The sequence below is a fragment of the Cygnus olor genome, chromosome 5 (genome assembly GCF_009769625.2).
Source record: "Cygnus olor isolate bCygOlo1 chromosome 5, bCygOlo1.pri.v2, whole genome shotgun sequence".
In the NCBI taxonomy this organism is placed as follows: domain Eukaryota; kingdom Metazoa; phylum Chordata; class Aves; order Anseriformes; family Anatidae; genus Cygnus; species Cygnus olor.
The window spans coordinates 31,883,604-31,906,061 of record NC_049173.1 but is presented as its reverse complement, the minus strand read 5'-3'; the positions used below and the strand labels follow the sequence as shown (position 1 = coordinate 31,906,061).

The 22,458-nt window shown below is 52.8% G+C and overlaps 1 protein-coding gene and 1 long non-coding RNA gene across 3 annotated transcripts; one reads left to right on the top strand and one right to left on the bottom strand.

The window, feature by feature from the left end:
* Positions 1-7: 7 nt before the first annotated feature.
* On the bottom strand, positions 8-20,446 carry ANO9 (anoctamin 9). Its single transcript, XM_040558152.1, has 24 exons — positions 18,135-20,446; positions 12,728-12,793; positions 12,403-12,519; positions 11,613-11,752; positions 11,264-11,313; positions 10,607-10,665; positions 10,324-10,406; positions 8,518-8,652; positions 8,311-8,407; positions 7,868-7,928; positions 6,726-6,808; positions 6,156-6,260; positions 5,735-5,899; positions 5,607-5,643; positions 4,982-5,093; positions 4,651-4,708; positions 4,391-4,488; positions 4,019-4,185; positions 3,334-3,486; positions 2,873-3,020; positions 2,059-2,178; positions 1,812-1,905; positions 1,580-1,692; positions 8-686 (listed from the first exon to the last, which is right to left on the bottom strand). Exons 1-24 carry the CDS (start codon positions 18,138-18,140, stop codon positions 659-661), a joined length of 2,295 nt encoding a protein of 764 aa, XP_040414086.1. The 5' UTR covers positions 18,141-20,446; the 3' UTR covers positions 8-658.
* Positions 7,038-20,446, top strand: LOC121070660. Of its 2 annotated transcripts, XR_005820160.1 has the most exons (5): positions 7,038-8,039; positions 8,399-8,594; positions 14,946-15,530; positions 15,817-16,031; positions 20,071-20,446. It is a non-coding gene; the product is annotated as an uncharacterized LOC121070660 (long non-coding RNA). The 2 variants fall into 2 exon arrangements; XR_005820159.1 differs by lacking the exon at positions 20,071-20,446 and having other exon boundaries at positions 15,817-17,438.
* Positions 20,447-22,458: the final 2,012 nt, after the last annotated feature.

The window sequence follows — 22,458 nt, the reverse complement described above, 5'->3', positions numbered from 1 at the left end:
GCACCTGTGCAGTTAGTGTGTTTATTTACTGTTCTCTCATTCTAGTTGAGGTGGGAATGTAATGAAGTCAGAGCAGATGCAGTGACTTGGCAGGGCCCAGTGCAAAAGCCACTCAGGCCAACAAGTTCGCTTTTCCAGCCTGTGAAAACGATGGGTTGGAGTTGCAGCCACACGGTAGTTGTGCCGAGAGGATTGTGCTGGCCGGTGTGAAAGAGGAAGGACTGAATTTTCCTGATGGTACAGGAGCAGGGAGGTCACTAAAGGCAGAGGAAGAAGGGGCCAAGGAACAAGGAGGAGCTGGAGAGGGAATCTGGACTGAAGTAGCTGCCTTTTCCTGTGAGGCTGCACAGCATGTGGAGGCGATGACTGACGCGGAAGCTCGATCACCTCCTGCAGACAAGCAGCGCGCTCGCCCAGCCTGTGCCCCAGGTAGCATTCCTGTCTCTGCTGCGACTTTCTTCCTCCTCGTGGCTGTGCAAGTCATAAAGCATCCTGCTCTGTGAAGCTGCCGTCAGCTCCCCAGCTCAAGTCCAAGCTCAGGGGCACATGGCCTGTCTCTGCCGGCGGTGCCGCGGTGGTTCCTCCAGTGCCTGTGGCACTGCCGGGCTGGGGAGAGGGGCTCAGGTCTGTGCTTCTCACTCTTTGCAGTGCGAGGAGGCTACACCTCGGTGGAGTACTCCATCGTGCTGGGGGAGAAGGGAGAGGGAGGTTATGGATGGGATATCCACATCGGGAAGGAAGGGGGGAGTGGGAAAATGTTCCGAGTGGGAACAGGGCCGTTTGCCAGATATAAGCGAAGAACGACCCCCTGTTTGTGGAAAGTCCCCGTGTGTGCAAAATCTCTCTGCTGGTGGGAAGCCGCAGCCTGGGAGCTGGATGGTGGTGGTGTGATGCTTCCTGAACCCCACACAGCTCTGCTCTCACCTGGATTTCAGGGGAGGCTTGTGGGGAGGGGCAGGCTGCGCCCTCCTCCAGAGCAGGGTTCAGTCCTAGAGGACAGCAGCACCTACAGCTTTCTGCTAAGTTGATTCTGCCTCCAGCTGAAATTGTTTTGTGGGTTCCCCCACCCCCCAGCAAAGTTTTAAATGGAAAATTTGGACAAAATTGCTCCTTGTTTTTTTTTGGAGCTCGTCTTTCCTAAAGGAAAAGTCGAAGGCAAGCAGACCCGCCCTCTGGTGAGCTTTAGTATTGAATCACCTCAGGTGGAACTCTTCTCACTGGCCTTGAGACACTTGAAAGCCAGGCACCGGGGTTGCTCAGTGATGCTGCAGGCATGGAGGGAGGTGGCTCCTCCTCTCCAGGTAAGGCAGCCCACCTTAAAATGAACATTTAGTGCTGTAGGCCCTAAGGAACAGGGGCTGGACTGAAAGCTGGGGAGAAGCTACCTCCAGAAGTGTGATGGAGGAGCTTACCAGAAGGCAGGGGCTCATAGCCCCATGCTCCTCTGTGCCCATGAAGGCAGGGAGCCCAACCATGGGGCTCTGGAGTGGGCTTATCCTGCAACCAGCCGGGTGTCCAGCTGGACACCATGTTGTCTCTGAGCACAGCAACCCCTAGCACCTTCTGGGGCATCACCCACCTCAGTTCTTTCCGAAGGTTGCTGTGTTTCTCATCCAGAACATGATTCTTAACTGATTGGGGGACATCGGGGACGTACCAGGCTGCGATCAGCTTGACGCACAGAGCCGCGTGCTGCAGAAAACAAACAGAGCCACCGCGGGCAGTGAGCAGCTCCCCAGGTCTGTGCCACCACCCTCGTGTTTGCCCCAGCCTCTTTGTGCCTCCCCGGGCAGCTTGCCCTAAGTGCTCACCTCAAAGAGGATGAGGAAGGCAAGCCGGGCTGCAAAGACGTGCCAGAACTGGACGGTGTAGCTGTAGTCGTCAGCGTTCCTGTAATCCCGGTACCTGCAGCAGAGCCCCGTCAGCGCCAGCCCAGGCTCCCCCCTCGCCAGGCATCACGTCCCACCTCAGCTCCCTCCACGGCAGTCCCAGGGGAGCTCTGGTGGCTTCCTCCAGGGGCTAGGTGCCGTGGCGAGGGGCTGGCAGGGGTGCCGGTACCTGCACTCCGTGATCTTGCCCCTGACAAAGTCTGTCTGATTTTCGGCCAGCTTTGTGTGGGGCTCGAAGTCCTGGACGTGGAAGACGGAGAGGCTGTGGTTGATGTAGCCGGTCAGGCAGCTGTGGGGGAGGAAAGGGCACATCTGGGCACAGAAACCCTGCGGCGAGGGGAAACTCCTGCTTTGTGGCCACACTCGGAGAAGTTATGGCATGCCCTAAAGGAAATTGCAGCTCTTGTGTCCTTTTTTGGGGGGGACTTAAAGGCCCCAGATTGCAGGCAGACAGTCTTTATAGCAATCAGTTTTTGTGTCTAAGGGTTCCCTGGTATGTGGACTCTCAGCTGATTAGTAGTGCGGTTGAGCACAGACTGTAGCCTCCCATTTGGGGGGAAGCCAGCTTCTGTCTGGGGCTCTCCCTCCACTCCCCAGCCACTCGTTTTCACAGAGCTGAGGGGATGAAAGTCTCTGAGACTTCTATCCAATTTAACTGAGTTTGGCTGGTGAATCAAGGTGGGAAAAGAGGGAGGGGAGGAGAGGGCATGGGCAGGCACCCAGCTGAAAGTCCTCCCTGCAGCTCTCGGGTGCTACACAGTGCTCTTTCCATTCAGAGGCACCAGTTTACCCACTGATGTGAGTGGGAGGCTGGCTGCGATGCTGAAGTTGGTGCCATCTGGAAAACTCTCTTTCTGAAGACTTTTGAAAACTCTTTTTGACCCACCCCACTCTGGGGGACGCCTCACACTCTTGCACCGAGGCAGGACAGGACACTGCAGGCAGGGCTGCAGGGGTGGGTGCGCCTGACCAGCAACACTTACTCCACAGCAGTGCTGTTTTCCACCATGCAGGGGCTGTACGTGTACTTGTAGACCTGCACAGGGATGAAGTCAGACGTGATGGCGATCACCAGTCCGTTCCCGATGACAGCCAGGATGCCAATGGCCTCCAGGACCTGCAGCCAGATTCCTGCGGGAGAGGAGCAGACACTGAGACCCCCCCCCGCCAGCTTTCTCCCACTCTTCAGGGGTTGCAAACCCAGCCCCAGCTGGTTTGGCGTAGCCAGAAGAGGCCTGGCTCAACGAAGGAGAGATCCAAGATGCCCTTCAACCTCTGCAGGATCTGAAATTGCTTCTCCTTCCCCAATACACAGCTCTCCCGTGCTCCACAGCCAAGTGGTACCAGCCCCTGGCAAAGGGATGCTCCAGACCTCCCCACATTAGAAGGGGCTCACCACCTGCACTGTTTTCCCAAGCAGCAGCTACAGAGGGCCCCATCTCACCGATGTCATTGGCCTTCCTGGGCACCATGCGCCGGCGCAGGCGCATCATCTTGATGGCATCCAGACGGATCTCGAAGAGGTTGTTGCAGAAAGCCAGCAGCGGGGCGAGGGGAAAGGCAGCCACAAAAATGGTGGTGAAGCTGTACTGGATCACTGCAGAAGGGGGAAATGCTGGGTGATGGCACAGAGCTGCCTTGGAGGGGTCATCCCACAGGGACCCAGCTGCAGTGTGGGCTTGTCCTGCTTTATGCCTTGTGTCAGAGGGGCCTCGCAAGACTGAAAGGGGGAGATAGACCTGTCTTGGAGACCCCCCACCCCCAAAGGGGACACCCACCTCTCCCAGAGCTATCAGAGAGGGAGCTCCATGGGGGCCCCACTGGGCACTGGTTGAGCCAGCCAAGCAGAGGGAGCACCTAAGGGTTACAGCCATCACCTTGATGCTCCTAGGAGGAGAGGAAGATGCTAGGCAGGGACCCAAGGCCAACACAGTTGCCTGTCCTCCCTGACTTTGCAAATGATCTTGGTGTGCCAGGGCTCTTGGAGTGGGGCTGGGCATGGAGCTGGGTCTCAGAGCTCTCCCTTGCCTATACAAGGGCTCCCCAACGTCAGGCTCTCCCCACCCAAGGAGGACATATGGCACTGCACACAGCACCCCTCCTTGCTCACCCTCCCCTTCCCTACGTACCCATCTCCAAGAACTCATCAAACAAGCTGAAGATGTTGACCTCGTTGAGTTGATAGTTGCTCAGCCACTGTTTTTTGCAGGGGTCCTCAGGCTCTTCCTCCTCCCCCAACACCATATTTCTCTTCTTGGGGCGCTTCTGCCTAGTGCGTATTTTGTGGCCTATCCAGCTGCAAGGGGAGGAAGCAATTTGTACCGCTGCCTGCAGAGGACAGTGGGGCTGAACTGCTGGCAGTGACAGCCCTGGAGACCTGATATGGGGAAAAGGAGGAAATCTTGGCCCAAAGGCCAGGGTTATTCTGTGTAAGAGCTGGGAAGCTGTCCTGCATATACAGGAACACTGGGAAGTGCTCTGCAGGCTGGAGGAAGACTTACGGGATGAGGTACTCCATCAGATTGCTGATGGTCTGCTTGAGCATCATGATGATGGCCATCTGGATGAAGAGGTCGGTGATGCAGCCACTGGGGTGGCACTGCAAAGGGATAAGAGAGGAGTTGTGCACCGCAAGCAGTGTGACCTGCCCTGAGGGGCTACTTGGCCAAGCTGAGGCTCAGCAGAGCCTTGCTGGGTAGCGGGGAAATGCAGTGTAGGAGTTGTGGTGCGGGGTCAGAGGGTTTCACAGCAAGTCCCTCACCTCCTCCAGCCTCCACTTGCCAGCGATGCGCACGTAGTTCCCTGGATGGCCGTTGATCCTGAGCAGAGAAGCAAGAAGAGTGACATCTGTTGAGCCCCACCGTTGACCCCTCTTTGGATGAACATCCAGTGGCAGGATGGAGAGCACCGACCTCCAGGCATCAGCAGAGAGGCAAGGGGCTCCCCCCACCCACCGCACCCTCAGGGAAAAGCCCTGCTGAGGTCCCAGGTGGTTTGTGGCCCTCTCCCGTCTGCCAGCTGCCCTGGGCGCTGTGCTCTGGTGAGGAGGGTGGATGGGCTGGGCTCCTCCTGGGCCTCCGGCCACCACTCACCGCCCCAGGAAGAAAGCGATGTAGATGAGCGAGGAGAAGTTTGTGAAGAACTGGAAGATGAAGATCTTTATGGTGAAGTTGTTCTCACGCTGGGAGAAGGTCCGTGGTTTCTCTGTAGACAGACACAGGGCTTTGGTCACATGGTGGTGGGACCTTGCCCCGCTCCCCCGGATCCCATGGTAGCCTTGGAGGTTGTAAACGGGTCCCTGCGCCCTGTGGAGCTCTCCCTGCCCCTTCACCTGAGCCCTCTGAGGGTGGTAAGCCCAGGTTAGAAGAAAGATCCCTCAGAGCCACAAGCTGGGGCAGAAGGGGGCCTCTGGTTGGGAGGAAAACCATGTTATAAGCTCTTCGGTGGTTGTTATGGCTTCCTGCTCATCCCAGCTCTCAGCCCCACTGCCCCTCCAAAGCATAACGTGGCTGGGGACAGCCAGCTGGCAGCATGGGGGCCACTGATGGGCTGCGGGTCTTCCTTGGGGACCTGCATGGTGAGAGCTGCCTGGGAGATGCTTTGTAGTGGTGGAGGAAGGGAAGGGGCCATGAGCCTGGCTGCGTTTGGGGACCATGGGGTGGGGGTACCGCTGTGGGGTGCAGGTGCAGGCAGGGGGCAGCCCCCAGTTTCCCTTACCCATGTCACAGAGAAAGAGGGCCACACGCCTGTTGACCTGCAGGAGAGAGGTGTAAAACAAGAGGGGAGCGTTGATGATGGGAAAAAAAGGGCAAGCCCCCCCCCCCACCCCGTGCCACACTCTGCACCTTGGTCATGATGACGATGGTGAGGTAGTGCAGCACAGCCCCTGTCATCACGGCCACTGTGTTGGCCTGCTCGCGGAAGAATTCAAAGTCGCTCTGGGTGAAGAGAGCCGTCGCAACCACCCGATAAATGACGAGCGCGTGGGCAATGCCGATCAGCACAGCAATCTGTGGAGGAGGGCGGTGGGGTGAGGAGAAGCCATTCCAGCTGAGGACCACCAGGCCTTCAGACACTGGCTCTCTTCACCATGTGGAACTGGCCTCAAAAGCAAGCCAGTCCTCTTAAGTGGAGCATTAGAGGTTCATAACATGGACATTTCCACCTCTCCTCATCTAGACTTTCCTTAGGCCCATCACACTCACAGGGGGAAATGAGAGTGTCAAGGGTTTGCCTCTTCTACCCTATGTTCATCCTGGCACATACCATGACCAGAACCAAGATGAGTACGATGGTGCTGCGCAAGTAGGAGTGCTGGTACCGCCGAGGTTCGTGCTGCAAATTATTGATCAGCTCCAAAGCCAGCTCCTCCTAAAAATATATATATATATATATATATATAAATAAAACAAATACACACACACATGTACATATATATATGGAAAATGGAGGATCCAACAGAGCCGTTCCCTGGTGGTGGAAATCCCAGGGTGGTTGTGTAAACGGAGGTGTGGGATGAGCAGAACCAGAGGACAGGACTGAGCACCCAACCCAACCTACAACAGCATGGCCAGTCCTGACTGAGTTCAAGCACTCCTGCAGGTGAAGAGGGGGCTAGCAATGCAGAGTGGAGATCAGCATCTGCTCAGCTCTCTGGAGGGGTCTGCCTCTACTGGGACTGTCAAAGGAGCCAGGTGTTGACTTTGCCCCTTGCTTAAGTGCCTCTATTACATGTCCAGATTCACAGAGAGGTACCTCTGCCATGTCTCTTCTGCAAGCCCAGCTATTTCCTGCCCTGAAAAGGAAAGCACCAAGCAGGAAAGATGACATCCTTACCTCATCCTCATCCCACCTGTACAGGTCCCAGTTGGTGACCACGGTGGCTCTCTGCCTCTTCCACAGCTCCAGGAACACGGTGGCTGTGGGGGGAAGGTGGGAACATGGTGACCCTCAGGGATGGCCCTGCAGAAGTCACCCCTCCGTTCCACAGCACAGGCTGGACAGTCGTGTTACCATCCAACCTGATGGCAAAGCTGCTTGGACTGCTCTTGGCCCATGAAGGACAAGTAGCCACCTCTGCACCTCAGCGACCAGAAAGGACCCGGGATGAGCAGCAGTGAAGAAGAGGTTGGAGGTATGGGGGTGAGTTTTTACTGGGGGTCAGGCCAGCTCTAGGGACTGTAAAGGATTTGATCTAAACCGGAATAAACACCAGGGTTAGTCTGCTGTGGTGGGCATGGTTACATGGGGCCAGCCAAACACATTATTCTGGACCGATGAAAAATATGCTTTAAAACAGAGTAGGCATCCCACGTTGCACCTCAGCACAGCTATACCTCTGCAAATCCATTTACAGCCACCCACTCTGTTAATTCACCTTCCTAAGATTGTTCTGTGGAAGCTGACCCATAGGGACATGCAAGACCACATCTGTAACCTGCTCAGCGGTGAAACACCCAGCCCAGCTGCTGGCTGGTTACAGCCATGGTGGTGCTTGTAACTGAAAGGGCTGTGGTGAAACCAGACTAAATGTGTAGCTAATATGGTGATGGGATCACATCGACTCAGAGCCTAGTGATCTTCCACAGAAGCTATAAGATTGTGTGGCAATCTGAGAAGGATTAATGAGGGATGTGGTGGTCCCTCCTTCCTGCAGCTGTGACCACTTACAGGCAGCTCCTAGAAAAGGACCAGAGTTGGGTGGGGGCTGTGGTGGATGAAGGAGTAAAAGCTCTCAGGCAGGACAGCTGAGGAGTGTTTGAGAAGTAAAAGGGAATTTTGGGGATGATTTTATCCCTTGTGCTGTCTGGAGGGGGAACTGATGGCTATGGAAGTAGAGGAGCTAAGGACTAAAAAGCCCCTGAATGCTGGAGCTGTGTTGGTGTCCCATTTTCTTTCACCTCCTCTCCCCCTAAGCTATAGCGGGCTGCTCCTCTTTGCAAGCTCCATGTGTGTGGTGCTGAGACATTGACACCTACCCCAGATGGCCATGAACATGGCAAATAAAACTGTCCCCTCGTTGTCAATCATGTGAGTGACCTGGAGAAGATCAAGGAAGAATGTGATGGGGACACCAAGGAGCACCTTGGGGCTGGGGAGAAGCCTCTGCACTCAGTAGTCCTCTTGCTGCCCTGATCTCCCAAGAGACAGGTAAAGATGGTGCAGGAGGGCAAAATGCAGGAAGGGGATAGACAGCAGGGATTTGTTAGATCGTGGCAAATGCTTTTTCCTTGGTCTTTTCCTTTTTTTTGGTGGTGATGGAGACGGTGATCTGGCTAAAGCTCTTCCTCCTTATCAGTGGAGGTCTCCTGCATGTTGTAGCCAACTTGCAGGCTTTTATTTTTGGTGGCGTGGGCATAGCATAAGCTGGGAGTTTCCCCATCCTTCACCTTGAGCCTGTCTTGGAAAGTGAGCTACTTACCCTGGCATAGGTGCAGGTGTCAGAGAGCAACCAGAACGGGCACTTCTGGTCGCAGAGTGGGCACATGATGGTGTTATTGGCTTCGCAGATCTCCTTGCTGGAGAGAAAGGAGTAGAGAGAAGCAAAGGGGAGTGACAGTGGTCAAAGCAATATGCACAGCAAAGGGTTGTGAAGGGCATGTGCATTTGGTGTTCTCAGCTGCCTTACCTCACCTGGCTGGAGTTGAAAACAGTAATCCCAGCCACGAAGACCACCAGGCCGATCATCGCAGCGAACCCCAGCAGGTAGGTGTACCAGCCAAGCCAGGCAAAGTACAGGGCCACCTTCTCACCAAAATAGCACCTGGAAGGAAAGGTGAGATGTGCTTTGGAGCCAGTGAGGAGACAATGCTGTTTGGGGTCACTAGGAAATGCTCTTCCACCCTCAAAGGGATAGCCATGTCCAGGAGGGGCAGTGTTGCATATCTGGGGATTTGGTTGGGACCGGGATGGGAGAGCCAGCCCAAGTAACCTGGAAGAAGCAGGAGTGGGCAGCAGTTCCCAGGGGATTTCATCAGCAAAGGGAGATTCTGGGACTCCCTGTGTGGGGGCTCTAATTGAGGATGCAGCAAAGAGCACTATGGACGTTGCTGTAGGGCTGCACAGCAAAGACCTGCTCAGAGCACGGCTCCATCTGAGAGGTGAATATGGGATGGAGAGAAATGCAGAGCTCTCCTGGGGGCCATGTGGTGCTGGGCATGCTGTCCTGCAGGACTTGGAGAGGGCAATGAGGTGGTTTCTCCTGTTCTCAGTCAGCCTGGTGACTGAAGCAAACTAAGGAGTGAGATTTTGTTCCTCATTCCCCCCGTCTTGGTTAATATGTCACAGAGAGGGCCACTGTTGCGTGATGCCTGCCTCTGTAATGACTGTGGGCATGGTCCCACAAATGCTGCTTCTGCCCTCCCATGAGGCGATCCCAGAGGGGCTGACTTAAGGGTAGACATGGTCAGATGAATTGTATTCTAGGTAAAAGTGGTGGGAGTGATTGAGAGACCAAGTTGCAATCAGTGTCTACAGAACAGAAAGGCTTCAAAAAGATGAGAGGGCCACAAGGTGCAGTGTTTCTCCAACCAGAGCAATATCCCCTCCCGAGCTCATCTATCTCCCTGCAATATTTTCACGTCTCATTCTTCTGACAGCAGCATCTCATTTTTTCTTGTCTGGGTAAGAGGGTTGGAGGCATGGGTAAGAAATGCTGGTAACTAGTGACTGAGGGACCTGCCTCCCCTCCGATATTCCGGAGGGGTTCACTCCCTGCCAGCACTCAGAGGTGGTGATGTGCTCCCTGGCCTGTGTTAAGAAAATGATTTCATACTTGGCCCCTTAATCCTTTTGTGATAACAACAGGTCAGGATGCATTGACCTTAGAAATGGTGTTTTGTCTGACCTTGAGCACCATGAAGGGATTGAGGCTCCCTGGTACCCCTGCTAGACTTGTAAACTGTAAGACACATTTAAGGAAAGAGAATGCAATTTTAGCATTTCATCTCCCTCCCACACTGAAAACCTTATGAAGCAGCATGTTATTTTTGCCTTCCCTCTCCTGGCCACGGAGACTTAGTTTTGTTCCCTTTTTTAAAATAGCCATGCTCTTCCCTGAGTTTTAATGTGGCTATAGGAGCCCCTTGTTGCCTTTAATGCCCCGAGTTCGGCCTCAGGCTGGATGTGTTCACTGACGCTCTGTTCTCATCTCGTACATGGGAGAGGGTGGTGGAAAATGAAAGAGGCTAATTAAAAACTGCTCAGATGCGGGTTTTTTTTCATGCTGCAAAATTAGCAGACGGAGCTTGGTGCCATGGGATACCCTTTAGGCTAAGAACTTCACAAGCTGCAGAAAAGGCCCGATACATGTGAGAAGAGCCAGGTACAAACCAGTGATTTAAAAAACAAAAAAACAACACAGGAGCTTGGGAAAGAGTTTCAGCTGGGGCCTCTTGGCTAGATGGATCCCCTGTGCCTCTTCTGCCTACGTTACCTGATCTTCTCAATCGGCTGTTGGCAAAATATATCTCTCCAGCGAGCCCACTTCTCCTTTAGGAATTCTCTTACCTCTTCTTTCTGGAGAGCAGAGAAGTTGGTTGGACCCAGGAACATCAGGGAAACCTTAATCCCCAGCCCAGCTCCCATCTGGAGCCCGGTTGTGCCCTACATCCAGGAGTGTCCCGATATAGCCCTTTACCCAAAGCTCTCTCCCACCCGGTCTGGCTCCTCCACCTCTTGTGGCTTTTCCTCCCAGGCATCTGCGTACTTGGCCTCACCTCGTGCAGTGGAAACATTGCCTCAAAGACCTTCTTCTTCATCAGGTCATTCAGCTTCTCTGGTAGCAGAGCGGAACGGGAAGGATTAGTGACACAAAGCTTTGCTTTCCCCCCGCGTGCTTCCTGCCAGGCAGCATCACCCAAAACCTTTTCTGAAGCCTTAAGGGCGGGGGACAGAAAAAAAAAATGCCTGGGAGAGGCTGAGCTGTCCAGAAGGGATCAGTGCTAATCCTTGTGGTTGTGCTGCTCAGCTGGGATGCCGCAGGCTGTGTTGGGGCTGGTGCTGGGAGCGAGCCAGGTAGGCAGGTCCTTAAAGACAGCTGGAGAGTCAGCACATTTGCTACATCTCCTGCTGATCCCAGGGTGCCAGAGAGGGACGAGCCTTTTTGGGGACACAGAAAAGGTGGCAGTGGATTTGGGGAAAGGGAGTAGAGGGCTGTTGATGGTTCCTGCAGTCCAAGTCTCCCAGCCTCTGGATATGGCAGCAAATTGACCTCCCAGAGCCGCACCTCTTTTTTGTCACATCCCCACCCAAGGGTGCTGAGACAGCTGGGGTGCCTGTGCCTGGCAGAGGGCAGGAGCTGTGCTGCTGGTCCTGGCTGTGCATCACCCCGGGGATAAAGGGGGTGTAAGGGCTCACTGGCCCCGCTCCCTTACCGAGGTCAGGCGTGACCGTGTTCAGCAAGATGAAGTTCACGATCCGTATCCTGAGCAAGGAGAAACTGGGATTACAGGCTAGCCTGAGGATACAGACTGGTGTTGTTGCCCTGGAGAGCAGGGAAGGGAAAGGAGGTGTGCACCAAACCCCAGGGAAGGAAGTGGGGAAGAAACAGGGATCTGGTTGTGGACAGTGAGGAGCTGGCTACTTTGTACCAATGGTGGTAATTTGCTTTCTGTGGAGAATGAAAAGCCTGGCACAGTTGTGAGCTGAGATGAAAAGTGAATGCTGGTGTGGTGGTAAGGAGCTGCAAGGTGATGGAAGCCAGCAGCCCAGCTCAGGACCCACCTGGTGGTTACTGGTATGTCATGACGGGCATCAGAGTCTTGCAGCCGGCTGTCCTGAGGGTTCCTCAGGAGCCACTGGTATTTCCGGAAGATATGTTTCGGGGCACGGACCCCATAAAATAGCTTCTTGTCCTCAATTTTCTAGTGGGTAGAAGAGAGAGGCTGTTAGAGCAATGCAGGCAGGGAAAAAGGCAGAGCTGCAAGACCTAGGGGCTGTGTGAGTCCTGGGGCTGGGGTCTCCCCTGGGTGAGTGTGCCGTGTGTTTTACACATGGTGGGGTGATTGGCTTGAGGGCTTGGGTCTCTTTCTGAGGCCTGAACTAGGCTGGGATCCTGGGTACCACAAGATATCCCCAGCCTTTTGTTCTTGAAAGAGAAATAACCTCTGTCTCACCTTACTCTTCTTTTTAAAAATATGATCTGCTGAAAACAGATAAACTGATAATTGGGGTGATTAAAATGAACTGTTGGTTTGGAAATGCTTTAGTGTAGCGTGAAAGATATAGGTGATCTAAAGAGCATGTGATAGTTGTGCTAAGTAATTATAGAGATTTTGTGAGTGTGAATTCCAGTTCAAAACTTAGTTTTCACATAGAGATATAAAGGTCAATAAATTTACTTAAATTCTTATGTCACTAATGAGTATTTTGTTTGTTTATATATACACACATATTAGTACAGGGATAGACTTTTTTTTTTGGCTTTAATTATCTTTCTTTAACCTTCCCTTCGAAGCCAGTTGTTTATAGACGTTTCATTACGTAGCAGATACCCATATCTGCTGCCCCTCACCTTGATGGTGAACCCCTTCTTGCTCAGCTCATCCAGGAACTTCTTCCTCTTGATCTCCTTCACACTGCCCACTTCGTGGATGTCACTCACGAGGACGAAATCCCACTTCTCTTCATCCTGCCCACAGAAAATACGAGGGAATTAATGGGAATGGCAAGCTCTCCCATTTGGCTCCAGTCCCTTGGAGGTTTGGACCTTTCTCATGCTCTATAGAGGGGCCCTGGGGACTGGCATTGAGCAAAATCCAAATCCCCCCCCCAAATCTCCTCAAATCCTCATTTTTGAGCTCTGAACTCACTGTGAGTGTAGAGGGACCCGAGCTTACCGCAGAGGCAAATGGATCTGAGTCTTCAAAGGGAAAATTTCTCCAGGGAGTCAACAGAATTTCATCCTGTGGAAGAGAAAAACAGCAAAGGCTTCAGTGGGGTCTCTGGGAGATCCTGCATTTGAACACAGAGCAAACCTCTCTCTGCAAACACCTGGATGGCTTTGCGATGCCCTGGGTCAGGTCTTGCCCATGCTGCTGGAAGCAATGGGGTCAAGCTGCCCTGCTCCAGCTGGTGAGAGCAGGTAAGCAGCACTCTGCTGTGGTATGGAGAAACCCATCTTTAATAGTGCAGGCAAAGGATTTGCAGTGTTGTCTGCCAGCCCAGCACTGTATGTGGTCTGCACAGGCTCTGTCAGGCTGTCCAAGCTAGGGACGTTTGGTAATAGCAGATGAAAGGTATCCTGAAAGAGAGTATGGGCTGGAGGATCTTGGGCATGCCCCAGATGGGCTGGTGGAGGCGTGTAGTTGGCCTGGAGGAGCAAAGCAAAGAGTGGTTCCTGCCCATCAGCAGAGATTGTGAGGTAAATAACCTGCTGGGGTTAAGCAGAGTGCATCTCAGTGTTGCCCGTTCGACTTGTGGTTTATCTGAAGAATACGGACCAAATGAGTCCAAAATAAAGGCAGGTGGGACAGCAGGTTGCCCAGGATGACAGAAAGGTCTTCCTGCGAGGTGCAGCTGCTGGGATCAGCCAGGCTCCCTGCGCTCAGTTCTGCTAGTCTCATGTTCGCGCCTCCCTGCAGGGTGCTGCATCTGACTTCGCTCTGCATCTCCTGGGGTGCCGTGCCTGTTTTCAGGAGATGAATGAGTGAGGATTGCAAATGTTTCAGGCTGCAGAAGCACAAAACCCTTGCTGACTGTACCAGCCTGGGGTTGCTGCCTGCAGCAGCTCCCTCATCCCTCCAGGCCCAGCCTCAGTGTGTGTTTGTGGCACAGGGACAGACTGTGAGGAGATTGATGGGAGATGAAACTCCTGGTATTTGGGTGCTCTAGGGTGTACCATTGGCATGGCAGCTTGCAGTACATCAAAAGAGGCAGCCCATGTAGGTAAAAATGCATTACAATGTAAGATCAAGGCCTACCCAGCCCAGTTTTCCTCTCCCAGTGGCCGTGAAGGGGGTACCTGGGGAGGGGGGTTAGAGCAGGCATGTCCAAAACCTCCTCCCATGCACTCTTGGTCTCCAGCTCAGGCTCTTCCTGAGTCAAAAAATGTGTCTTTGTGTTTGGGGATCCTTAAGGGATTGCTGCTCCATGAGCAAGGGCAGCCTTGTTTTGCTCTCTTGTAATGCCTAACATCTACAGAGTCCTGGGGCCCCGAGGGAGCCAGCCAGCAGAACAAAACCTCCCTCTGTTCTGGACTTCACTCCTCTGTGTTTCACCCGGTGCCCTGACATCTGCACCAGAAGAGTGTGGATGCTTAACTCACTCCCTCTCCATGCATCAGTGGTTTTTACAAGACTCTCATCTGCCTTTTCTGCTTTTTACTATTCCCTTTCAGGTAGGGAGCTCTTAGCTTTTGGGCCAGGATGGGGATGGCAGTTTTGAAGTCCCTGGAACAGAGAGTGGGGTGCAGGCAATGGGAGGCTTGCGCAGCAGACAGGGTGGAAAATAATTCCTTGGAAAGCAACACAAATGGCTCAGTCTGTGGCCCAGGGGCAGCTGACCCTTGGTTTCTTCCTGCTCACCTCCTGTGCACTGGCAGCTCCAAAGAGAGGCTGTGCAGGAGCGAACGCACAATTATGCTCAGGCACCCAAGTTAGTCTGAGCCTACTTATGCTCAGACACCCAAGCGGTGTGGTTTTGGGGCTGCACGAAGCAAGTAAGATGATGATGTGGCAGCAGGTGCCCTCTGCCCAGCCTAGGGTGCCCCTCCTCTGAGGGATGCTGCAGAGAGCACCCTTGGGTGGCCTGGACCTGGTGGTGGGTGCCGGTACAAGGGCATGTCAGCTTCAAAACACTTTGTCCCCATCCTCTGTGCCTGGCCTCCCCAGTGTGATCTCATCCCGGTCCCGCAGCCATAGTTGCTCTTAGGCAAGAGAGGATTAGTCCAACCAGCCCTTCAGGGGGTTGGAGAGAACGTGCTGGGCTTCAGATCCCAGTGAGCGCAATGAGTTTAATAAAGACCTGTTCTGAAGGCCGTGCTGCACAAGGGCAGGGAATGGATCTTGTCTTAAAAGTGGCACTTTTAAAAATTATATATATATATTTTTTTTGCAGTTCTTTGGCGTGATTCATGGTGCAGCCCCGCAAACAGTTACGCTGCTGTTTCTAAGGGCACGGTGATGCAGCACAGAAGTAAGAAGAAGCTGCTGGGGAAGGGGATATCATCAGTCAGGATTGCCACTGAAGACTTTGTGTCCCAAAACAGCGGCCAGACAGACGAGTTCATCCAGCTGTAATCTCGGGAGTGGAGCAGTGGTGGTGCAACCAAGTCCTGATGTAAGATCTGGATCCCAAGCTTCCACTGAAGAATGAGGCCATGGGAGCCAGCGAGACTGAGATGAGGAAAGGGCTGAAATGCTCTGCCACATACTTTCTAATGTGGAGCCACGGCCCTGGCTTCACCCAGAGCAGAAGAGCAGTGGGGAGACTGAGAAAGTCAAAGCAAGAAGACTTGAGAAGATGGATCCCCCCCATAGAGGCGCTGTTACGGTAAGAACCAGTGCTTCCCACTGCTGAAAGGTTCCTCAGTTAAAGCCATGACACAAAGGGCATTTGTGGTGCTATCATCTGCTCCATCCAAGCCCTGAGCAGGCTTTGGGGTTGGGAGAAGTGAGTTTTCACTCTGGTTGGTTTCCCCAGGTGGGTATAACCGAGTTGGTGCAGCGGCTCTACCTGTCCCTGTCTGAGAGCCCCTCTCTGGGCACGGGGAGGGAGCAGGAGTCCCGTCAGGGCTCTGCCCCAGCTCCTGATGCTCTGATGCTGGCACAGATCTGGGCTGGCACCACCTCTCTGCAGGTTGCGTTGTCTCATTCCTGCCTGGCTGGTTTCTCCCAGCCTGTGCGTGCACCTCATCCTGCAAAGGCTGCCAGCCCTTCGGCTCTAGCAGCGATCCCTGCAACGCTGAGGGTACCCTTTTGTACCCTAGATGTTCCCAGACGCACCCCTACGCTGCTGTCCAACTGGTGTCAGCCCCAGCAGAGCTCAGGAGAAGGTGAACGGATCTGCTAGTGTTGCAGCTTCTGTTTCCAGGTGGCTCCCACGCATGTCATCTGCACGCACGGTCCCCTACTGGGAGGCAAAGCATCCTGACCAGCACTACCTACCCCAGAGAAAAGCTTGCTGAAGGGATTACCGAGGTAGGTTCATGCACGGGCAGCATCCAGTCACGGGACTCAGTTCTTGAGGCCAGGCCAAGGGGCTGTGGAGTATCGGGAGCTTCACCTGCAGACCCCGCGGTGCCACCAGCCCCTGAGTCCTGCTCTGTCCCTGCAGAGCTTCGGCAGAGCATCCTCCCTCTGCCAGCACTCCCAGTCATAACGTGGCCAGTCTCCTGGACCTAACGCTGCCAGATCCTGCCCTTGCTTCTGCTTGTTCCTGAAACAGCAAGCGCTGATTTTAATCCCAAGAGGGACCTGTTACTTTTTAATTTTCCCCAGAATCAGTGGGGATGCTTCTCAGGCCACCTGCGTACAGCTGTCTAGGCAATAAGGAGGTTGTGGAAGCAGGGTCTGCAGCAGCTCGGCAGGCTTGTCTCTGTGTTCCCATAGCAATAGGATTTACCACCTGGTCCCCCCTCTGCAGGCACTGTGAGTGCCTCTCTGTAGGACTGAAAAACGGGGAGGTGGGGGAAGGATTTGCAAATTATTTGCAGATCAGTGCAGATAATTCCCAGTGCCCACCTCTGGAGCGGTAACAGGCAAAATTGCATTCAGCTGCAGAGGGGGGGTTGCAGACCTGGGATGACAGAAGGGTGGTGTTTCAGCAGGCTTAATTCTCGGTGGCTGCTGACATCCATGCAAGCAGGGCTGAACGTGAGGCAAAGGCTGGGTTAAGCTTCCTCTGCTGGGGCCGTTGTGCAGGAGCCCTGCCTGCTTCTGAGGCCAGATGTGTCTCGTGTGAAGGGACAGCTGCAGAAGGCAGGGACTTTGGATCATTAGGACTCCCACACCTATTTCTCTGGCCCTGGGGACTGGCAGCACTAATCTGGTGACAGCTGTTTTGCTCTGGAAGCACGAGGCAGCCAGGTCAGCCTCGTGTGTGGGCAAGGCTGCCTCAGCTCTGAAGCGGTTGTATAAACCATGGACTCTACTCCTTGCTATCAAGAAGGACGGTTCCCATTTAGCCCTTTTCCTGCGCTGTGCTTGGAGCAGGGTTGGACGCACGCTGTGCCAAGCTGTGGGAGAAGCAACCTGAACAAAGAGCAGTATTTGCACTGTCAAGGAGGGTTTGCGTGCCCTGAAGTGTGCCAGTTTTCTCTCCAGCTGTACCAGTGGGTCCTTGGCTCCTTGTAGGCAGCCAGGTGTCGTGCTCCCTGTGCAAGGAGGTTACCAGATCCTTTTGAGGTACCCTTGGGCTGGAAGTGTAGTCACCTACGTGAGTAACCGAGGCGAACCACCTGGGCAGGATCCGGCATCCTTGTTTTCCTTTCCAGCTGTAGGCTGGCGAAAGTTTGGGTGGTTCCTATCACCTACACAAAGATGACCGAACTGCTATCTTGTCTTGGGGATGATTCCTACAAATGCTTCCTGTGCTCTCCTCCCTTCCCCTGGAGCACTTCCACCTTACCTCATAGTTTCCTAAGAAATGTGACAATCTTTAATTGAACAGGCAGACGGTATACCTGTGCTTTTTCTAGCTGTCCCAGTCATAGAGAGTTTGCCTTTTGAATAAAAGAAACTTTGTCTTTTCCTTTCAAGCTAAAGAAACAAATCTTTGCAGCTCCCCTTCTCCTCTGGCATTATTTCAGGTGCCCCTCTAATATGGGGAGCTGTCACCTCCACTGGAATAAGCAGTGCCTTTTCCTGGGCATGTAGAAACTAAAGATCTGGTCTCAGCCTTCTTAAAACCAAACCACGCTTCTGTGATCTGCTCTCTGAAAACTCTGAACTGTGGCATCAAGGTGTGGGGCCATGCGTGACCCCACTGGCCTGACCCCCCTGCATCTTTGGGGTGGTGTGCGGAGCTCAGCTCTGCCTCGCTCCCACGCTGCAGGTACTGTGGGGAAACTGCAGAGCAAGCACAGTGTACTGCTTTCCCCTTTACATGGTCATGATAAGATGAGATTGCTCACTGGAAAGAGGAACTGAGGTTTTATGGTACTTTTTGAGTACCCTAGGGGCTGAAAGCATGTGAGTGGCAGAGATCAGCGCTTACAGTGTAGGAATTTCCAAGCTACAGACGGTTCTGAGATGCTGGAAAAAAAACCCACCTCTTGGAAATAGCTGAGCAGTTTCTATTTCCTACCTGCATGGTGAAGTGAAGAGTCTTTCTCTTTCCCCCCCTGCTCTCCTTTGGCTCCTCCTGGCAGGTCCCTTGGGGGCTGTCTGTCAGGCAGGTGGTGTGGTGGAGGCTGCAGGTGGAGCAGTCTGAGAGGCTCCTGGGGTTTTTTGGCAGGAGGTGGTCAGCTTCCCCAGCACCTCTGCCTGAGGTCTCATGTGAACGGGAGTGGTGGCTCGACTTCCGTGTGGGACTCCCTCCTGCCTTGGGAGGGAGCTGCTTCTGCTCAGCAGTGGGCAGATAGGAAGGAGGAGATGAGAAATTTGCCCTTCACCCTTGTTCAAAGGAGTGGCAAGCCCAGTACCGCCCAGCGGCGTAGGCTGATAACCCCGTGGAGTCGGCCTTTGTGGCTCCTCTTGTTAGCTCGCTGAGAGCACCTTGGCCACCTGTCTTCCTTCTCTGTTATAAAGCCACTCGCTGTGTCCTGCGAACACCCCCAAGGAGGTTTCACAAACAGGGGCCAAAAGGAGGAAGGAAGTTAGCAGAAATTAGAAGAAGGAAATTAGCAGAAGCTCTAGCCAGCATTAAACTCTTCATTTCAAGCTGAGAAATAAAGAGTTGGGGCGAAGCATTAAACCTTAAAAAAAATAAAAATCTGGGCTGTGCACAATCTGTCTCATTGTTGGGGGGAACTCTGGGCTACATGGAAAAGATGGTGAGAGCAGCACAGGCTTTGAGAGCGAACAGGATGGGGTCATGGGTGAGGTTTTTTAACTGCCAGGACAAGGAAAAGAGGCCAAGTATGAGCTTTCAGGTAAGTGAGGATGGTCTCCATGGTTTCTCAGTGGCCCAGTGTTTTCTGCTCCTCTTATATTTCCCAGTCTGGTCTTCCTAAACCACAAAGAAAATCTGGCTTCCTGGAAGGGCTGAACAGAGACCAATAAATCCTTTCTTCACACCTCGCTGGCTGCTGAAAGCAGCACTGGAAGTTTTGCCCTTCGTTCTCCCATATGTGATAGCGCTGCTGCATGCGGGGCCTCAGCGTCCAGTGCCAACAATTATGGGAACGTCTCCTGGTGTTTTACAGTCCCTAAGAACAAGTATTCCCTCCCTTATGGCTGAAGAGGGAAGCATCAAAGTGTGCTCTGAATATTCCCCCAAACCACATAGGCCTCTTGCCTCCCCCTGCTCCTTAAAATCTTGTCACTTCTAAGCAGATGTGATTTACTAGAGTGTGACGGCTTCAGTCCCTGCCTTCCTGATGGCATTTGTGGCAAGGTGCTTGGCAGTGAGCCACTGGAAATCATAAACAAAACACAAATGTTTTTGTTTGCTTGCTTATATGATCACAAAGGCTCAGTTCATCCAGACCTACAGCTTGGAGCAGGGTATAGCTCTCTTTTTACAAAAAGAGACAGTGAAAACATTATGTGTGAGCCATGTCTGACAACTCTCCCTATATCTATTTTACGGTGGTTTCTTGTTTCAGTTTCCAAGATAAGAAGAGCTGTCTTTTCCCAGAAGAGTTAGTCATCCCCTGGTTCGGATTCTCCTGTGCTCTCCAAGGGCGTTGCATTGGGTAGCTCTTATATAATATGACTCCTGGGGGGTAACCCAGGTGTATCTTGGCAGGAAAGGCGGCTGGCATCTCCACGCTGTTTTTTCCAGTCATTCTGTGGCTTTGCCAAGTGCCTTGAACAGACGATGAATCAGCCCTGCGATTACCATTTTTTAAAAAGAGCCGTCTTCTGAATTTCCTGCTGTGTTTGAAATCAAGGGTAGAGCAGGGCAAGGAGCAACCTTTAGCCTCCCAGAAGTGATCTGCAGGGCTGGCCAGGAGGGGAAAACTGTCTTGATCGCCAGTAGCTCTCTACGGGTGTGGGAGAACATGTGCGTGTTTACATGGGAAAGGAGTGAAGTCTTTTAAGACAGGATCTATGGTGCTTTCCATGTCTCCCGACAGAATACCAAGGCCCTTTGCAATTTGAGCACTGCTGGGTTAAACGGAAAGGTGGGACAGCCACGTGGCTCTACCTGCACATCTGTGTCTTTGTCCTGCAAACTTTGCCAAGGAGGACTGGGAGGACTTTGCTCTGCAGATAGGGCAGCTCACTGAACACGGGCAGCAGCTGCTTCCAGCACCAGTCCCCAGAGCTCATGGGCTTTGCTAGCCAGCAGAGAAGGTGAGTCTGTGCCTGCAGACTGGCTTTTTGTCCTAGGTGTTTGACCCCTGTGGTGTTTCCTCACAGCACTTGGAGGAAACAATGAACTTTTTCTTCTTCAGTTCAGGAGGAATTTGGCTCTGCCCTGGCAAGATTCAGCTCCTTTTGCAGCAAGGCCAGCAGCCAAATTGATGGTGTTCTTATTTCAGTGCTTTCCTCCTCACGTAACTCTCCTGCAACACGCTGCCTTGGCATTTAGTGCTCTTGGGGGAATGGTGCTGAGGATGGCAGCATGGGAAACTAAAAGCAGGGAGGGAAATTATGAACTCTCCAGCCTGTCACTGGAATATCTGGTTAAGGCGTGAGGTGGTGTGAAACTCCAATTTGTGTGTTTGCTGAGGCATTGCAACAGCACAAACGCTTTGTAAGCAGACAGAATTATTTAAGATGTTATCGTTCTTAACGGTTTATTGCTGCTGGGGTCAGTCACGTGAGTACATCCTAATCTGCTGTGGTATCGCATCAGTCTGACACATTTCAACCACTTTGGGCAGTGGTTTGACCTGCACTGAGCGAGTCAGTACTGAGGCTCTCTAGGAGCACTCCCTTGTCCTGTCAGTCCCAGCCAGACGTGCAGACTTAATTTCCATCTGAGAAGTAGTAACAAACAGCTGAAAGCTTCATGTATTAAATTCCTTCTACTAGAAAGAGGGTGCCTGTCTACATCTTGCCTCGCAGTGATGCTTTCTGACAGAGCAGTCCTCTTCTGAATGCTCCAAAGTGATCCTGCATGCATGCATCCCTAATTTAGGATGGTGCTAAAGTATTTATTTGGTCTTTTCAGTCCCCAGGGCCTCTGATTTCCCTCCTTCCCTCCTTCCCTCCTTCCCTCCTTCCCTCCTTCCCTCCTTCCCTCCTTCCCTCCTTCCCTCCTTCCCTCCTTCCCTCCTTCCCTCCTTCCCTCCTTCCCTCCTTCCCTCCTTCCCTCCTTCCCTCCTTCCCTCCTTCCCTCCTTCCCTCCTTCCCTCCTTCCCTCCTTCCCTCCTTCCCTCCTTCCCTCCTTCCCTCCTTCCCTCCTTCGATTTTGAAGGGTATTGCCTTCCTGCGCATCTGGCTGGAAGGACACGAAAGAAGAAAGATCCTTCAGAAGAGGTTGTTTAGTTGTTTTTTGTGTCAAACTGCAACTTCTTTCTTTTTTGTCAGAAGGGCTGTGTTTCCCTGAGGCACCTCTGTGCCACTTATGAACTGATTGGAGGCAGAGATCCTTCATCCTGCTCAGATATGCAGAGATGAGAACTGGCTGCTCAGCCTCATGTGACAGCCCAGCACCAGAGAGATCCTTAGCAATTAAGGAAATTAGCCATTCTGTTTGTGCAGTCTGAGTGGCATAAAATGGGTAGAGAAGAAAAAAATGAAAACGTTTGTAGGACTTTGGGTTAATTTCAAAGACATCAGTCAAAAGCCAGATAGAAGTTTCCAAGAAAATCTGCTAAGTGAAATGGACAGAAAATAATTCACATTGGGCTTGAATCCTACCTGCTATTGGAAAAGGAGGGAAGGCAAGAATCAGACAGAAGCCAGTGATGTCGAATCACTGTATAAAGCCTAATACTTGCTGAACATCTTAAGCTTCAGGTTTGATTGCAGTGCATATGTTTCTCAGCAGCTATAAAAAATCTTATTAGACAACAGCGCTAATAAGCAAGCCGGCCAGATACTGAGAGCCTGGCAAGAATATATTGGGTCTGAATGCTCGAGCTGCTGTCATCTAGCACCACCAACTGTGCTTTGGAGATAGTTCAAGGGAAGTGGTTCTGGATGGGAAAAGTTCCACTTTTGGGGCCAAAATTTGTTCTGAAATTTGAGGCTAAGGCAGAGGAAGAGCCAGTGTGCTGGAGAGGGCCAGCTGTGGCTCTGGAGGTGACAGAAAGTAGCACGTTGTAGCCTTCTAGCTGTGTGAGGTGGTGCTGCTCCAGGTGAAAGTACTGGGTGGCTTCACCCTGTAAGGCGTGGAAACATGGAAGTGCTGTTGGAAGGGGCCTCTGGAGGTCTCCAGTCTAACCTCCTGCTCCAAGTGGGTGAATTGTTGGCATTAGATCCTCGGGGCTCTGTCTGGCTGAGTCTTGAAAGCCTCAATTGACAGAGATTCATTCCTCCACCTCTTCAGGTGACCTGGCACTGCACAACCC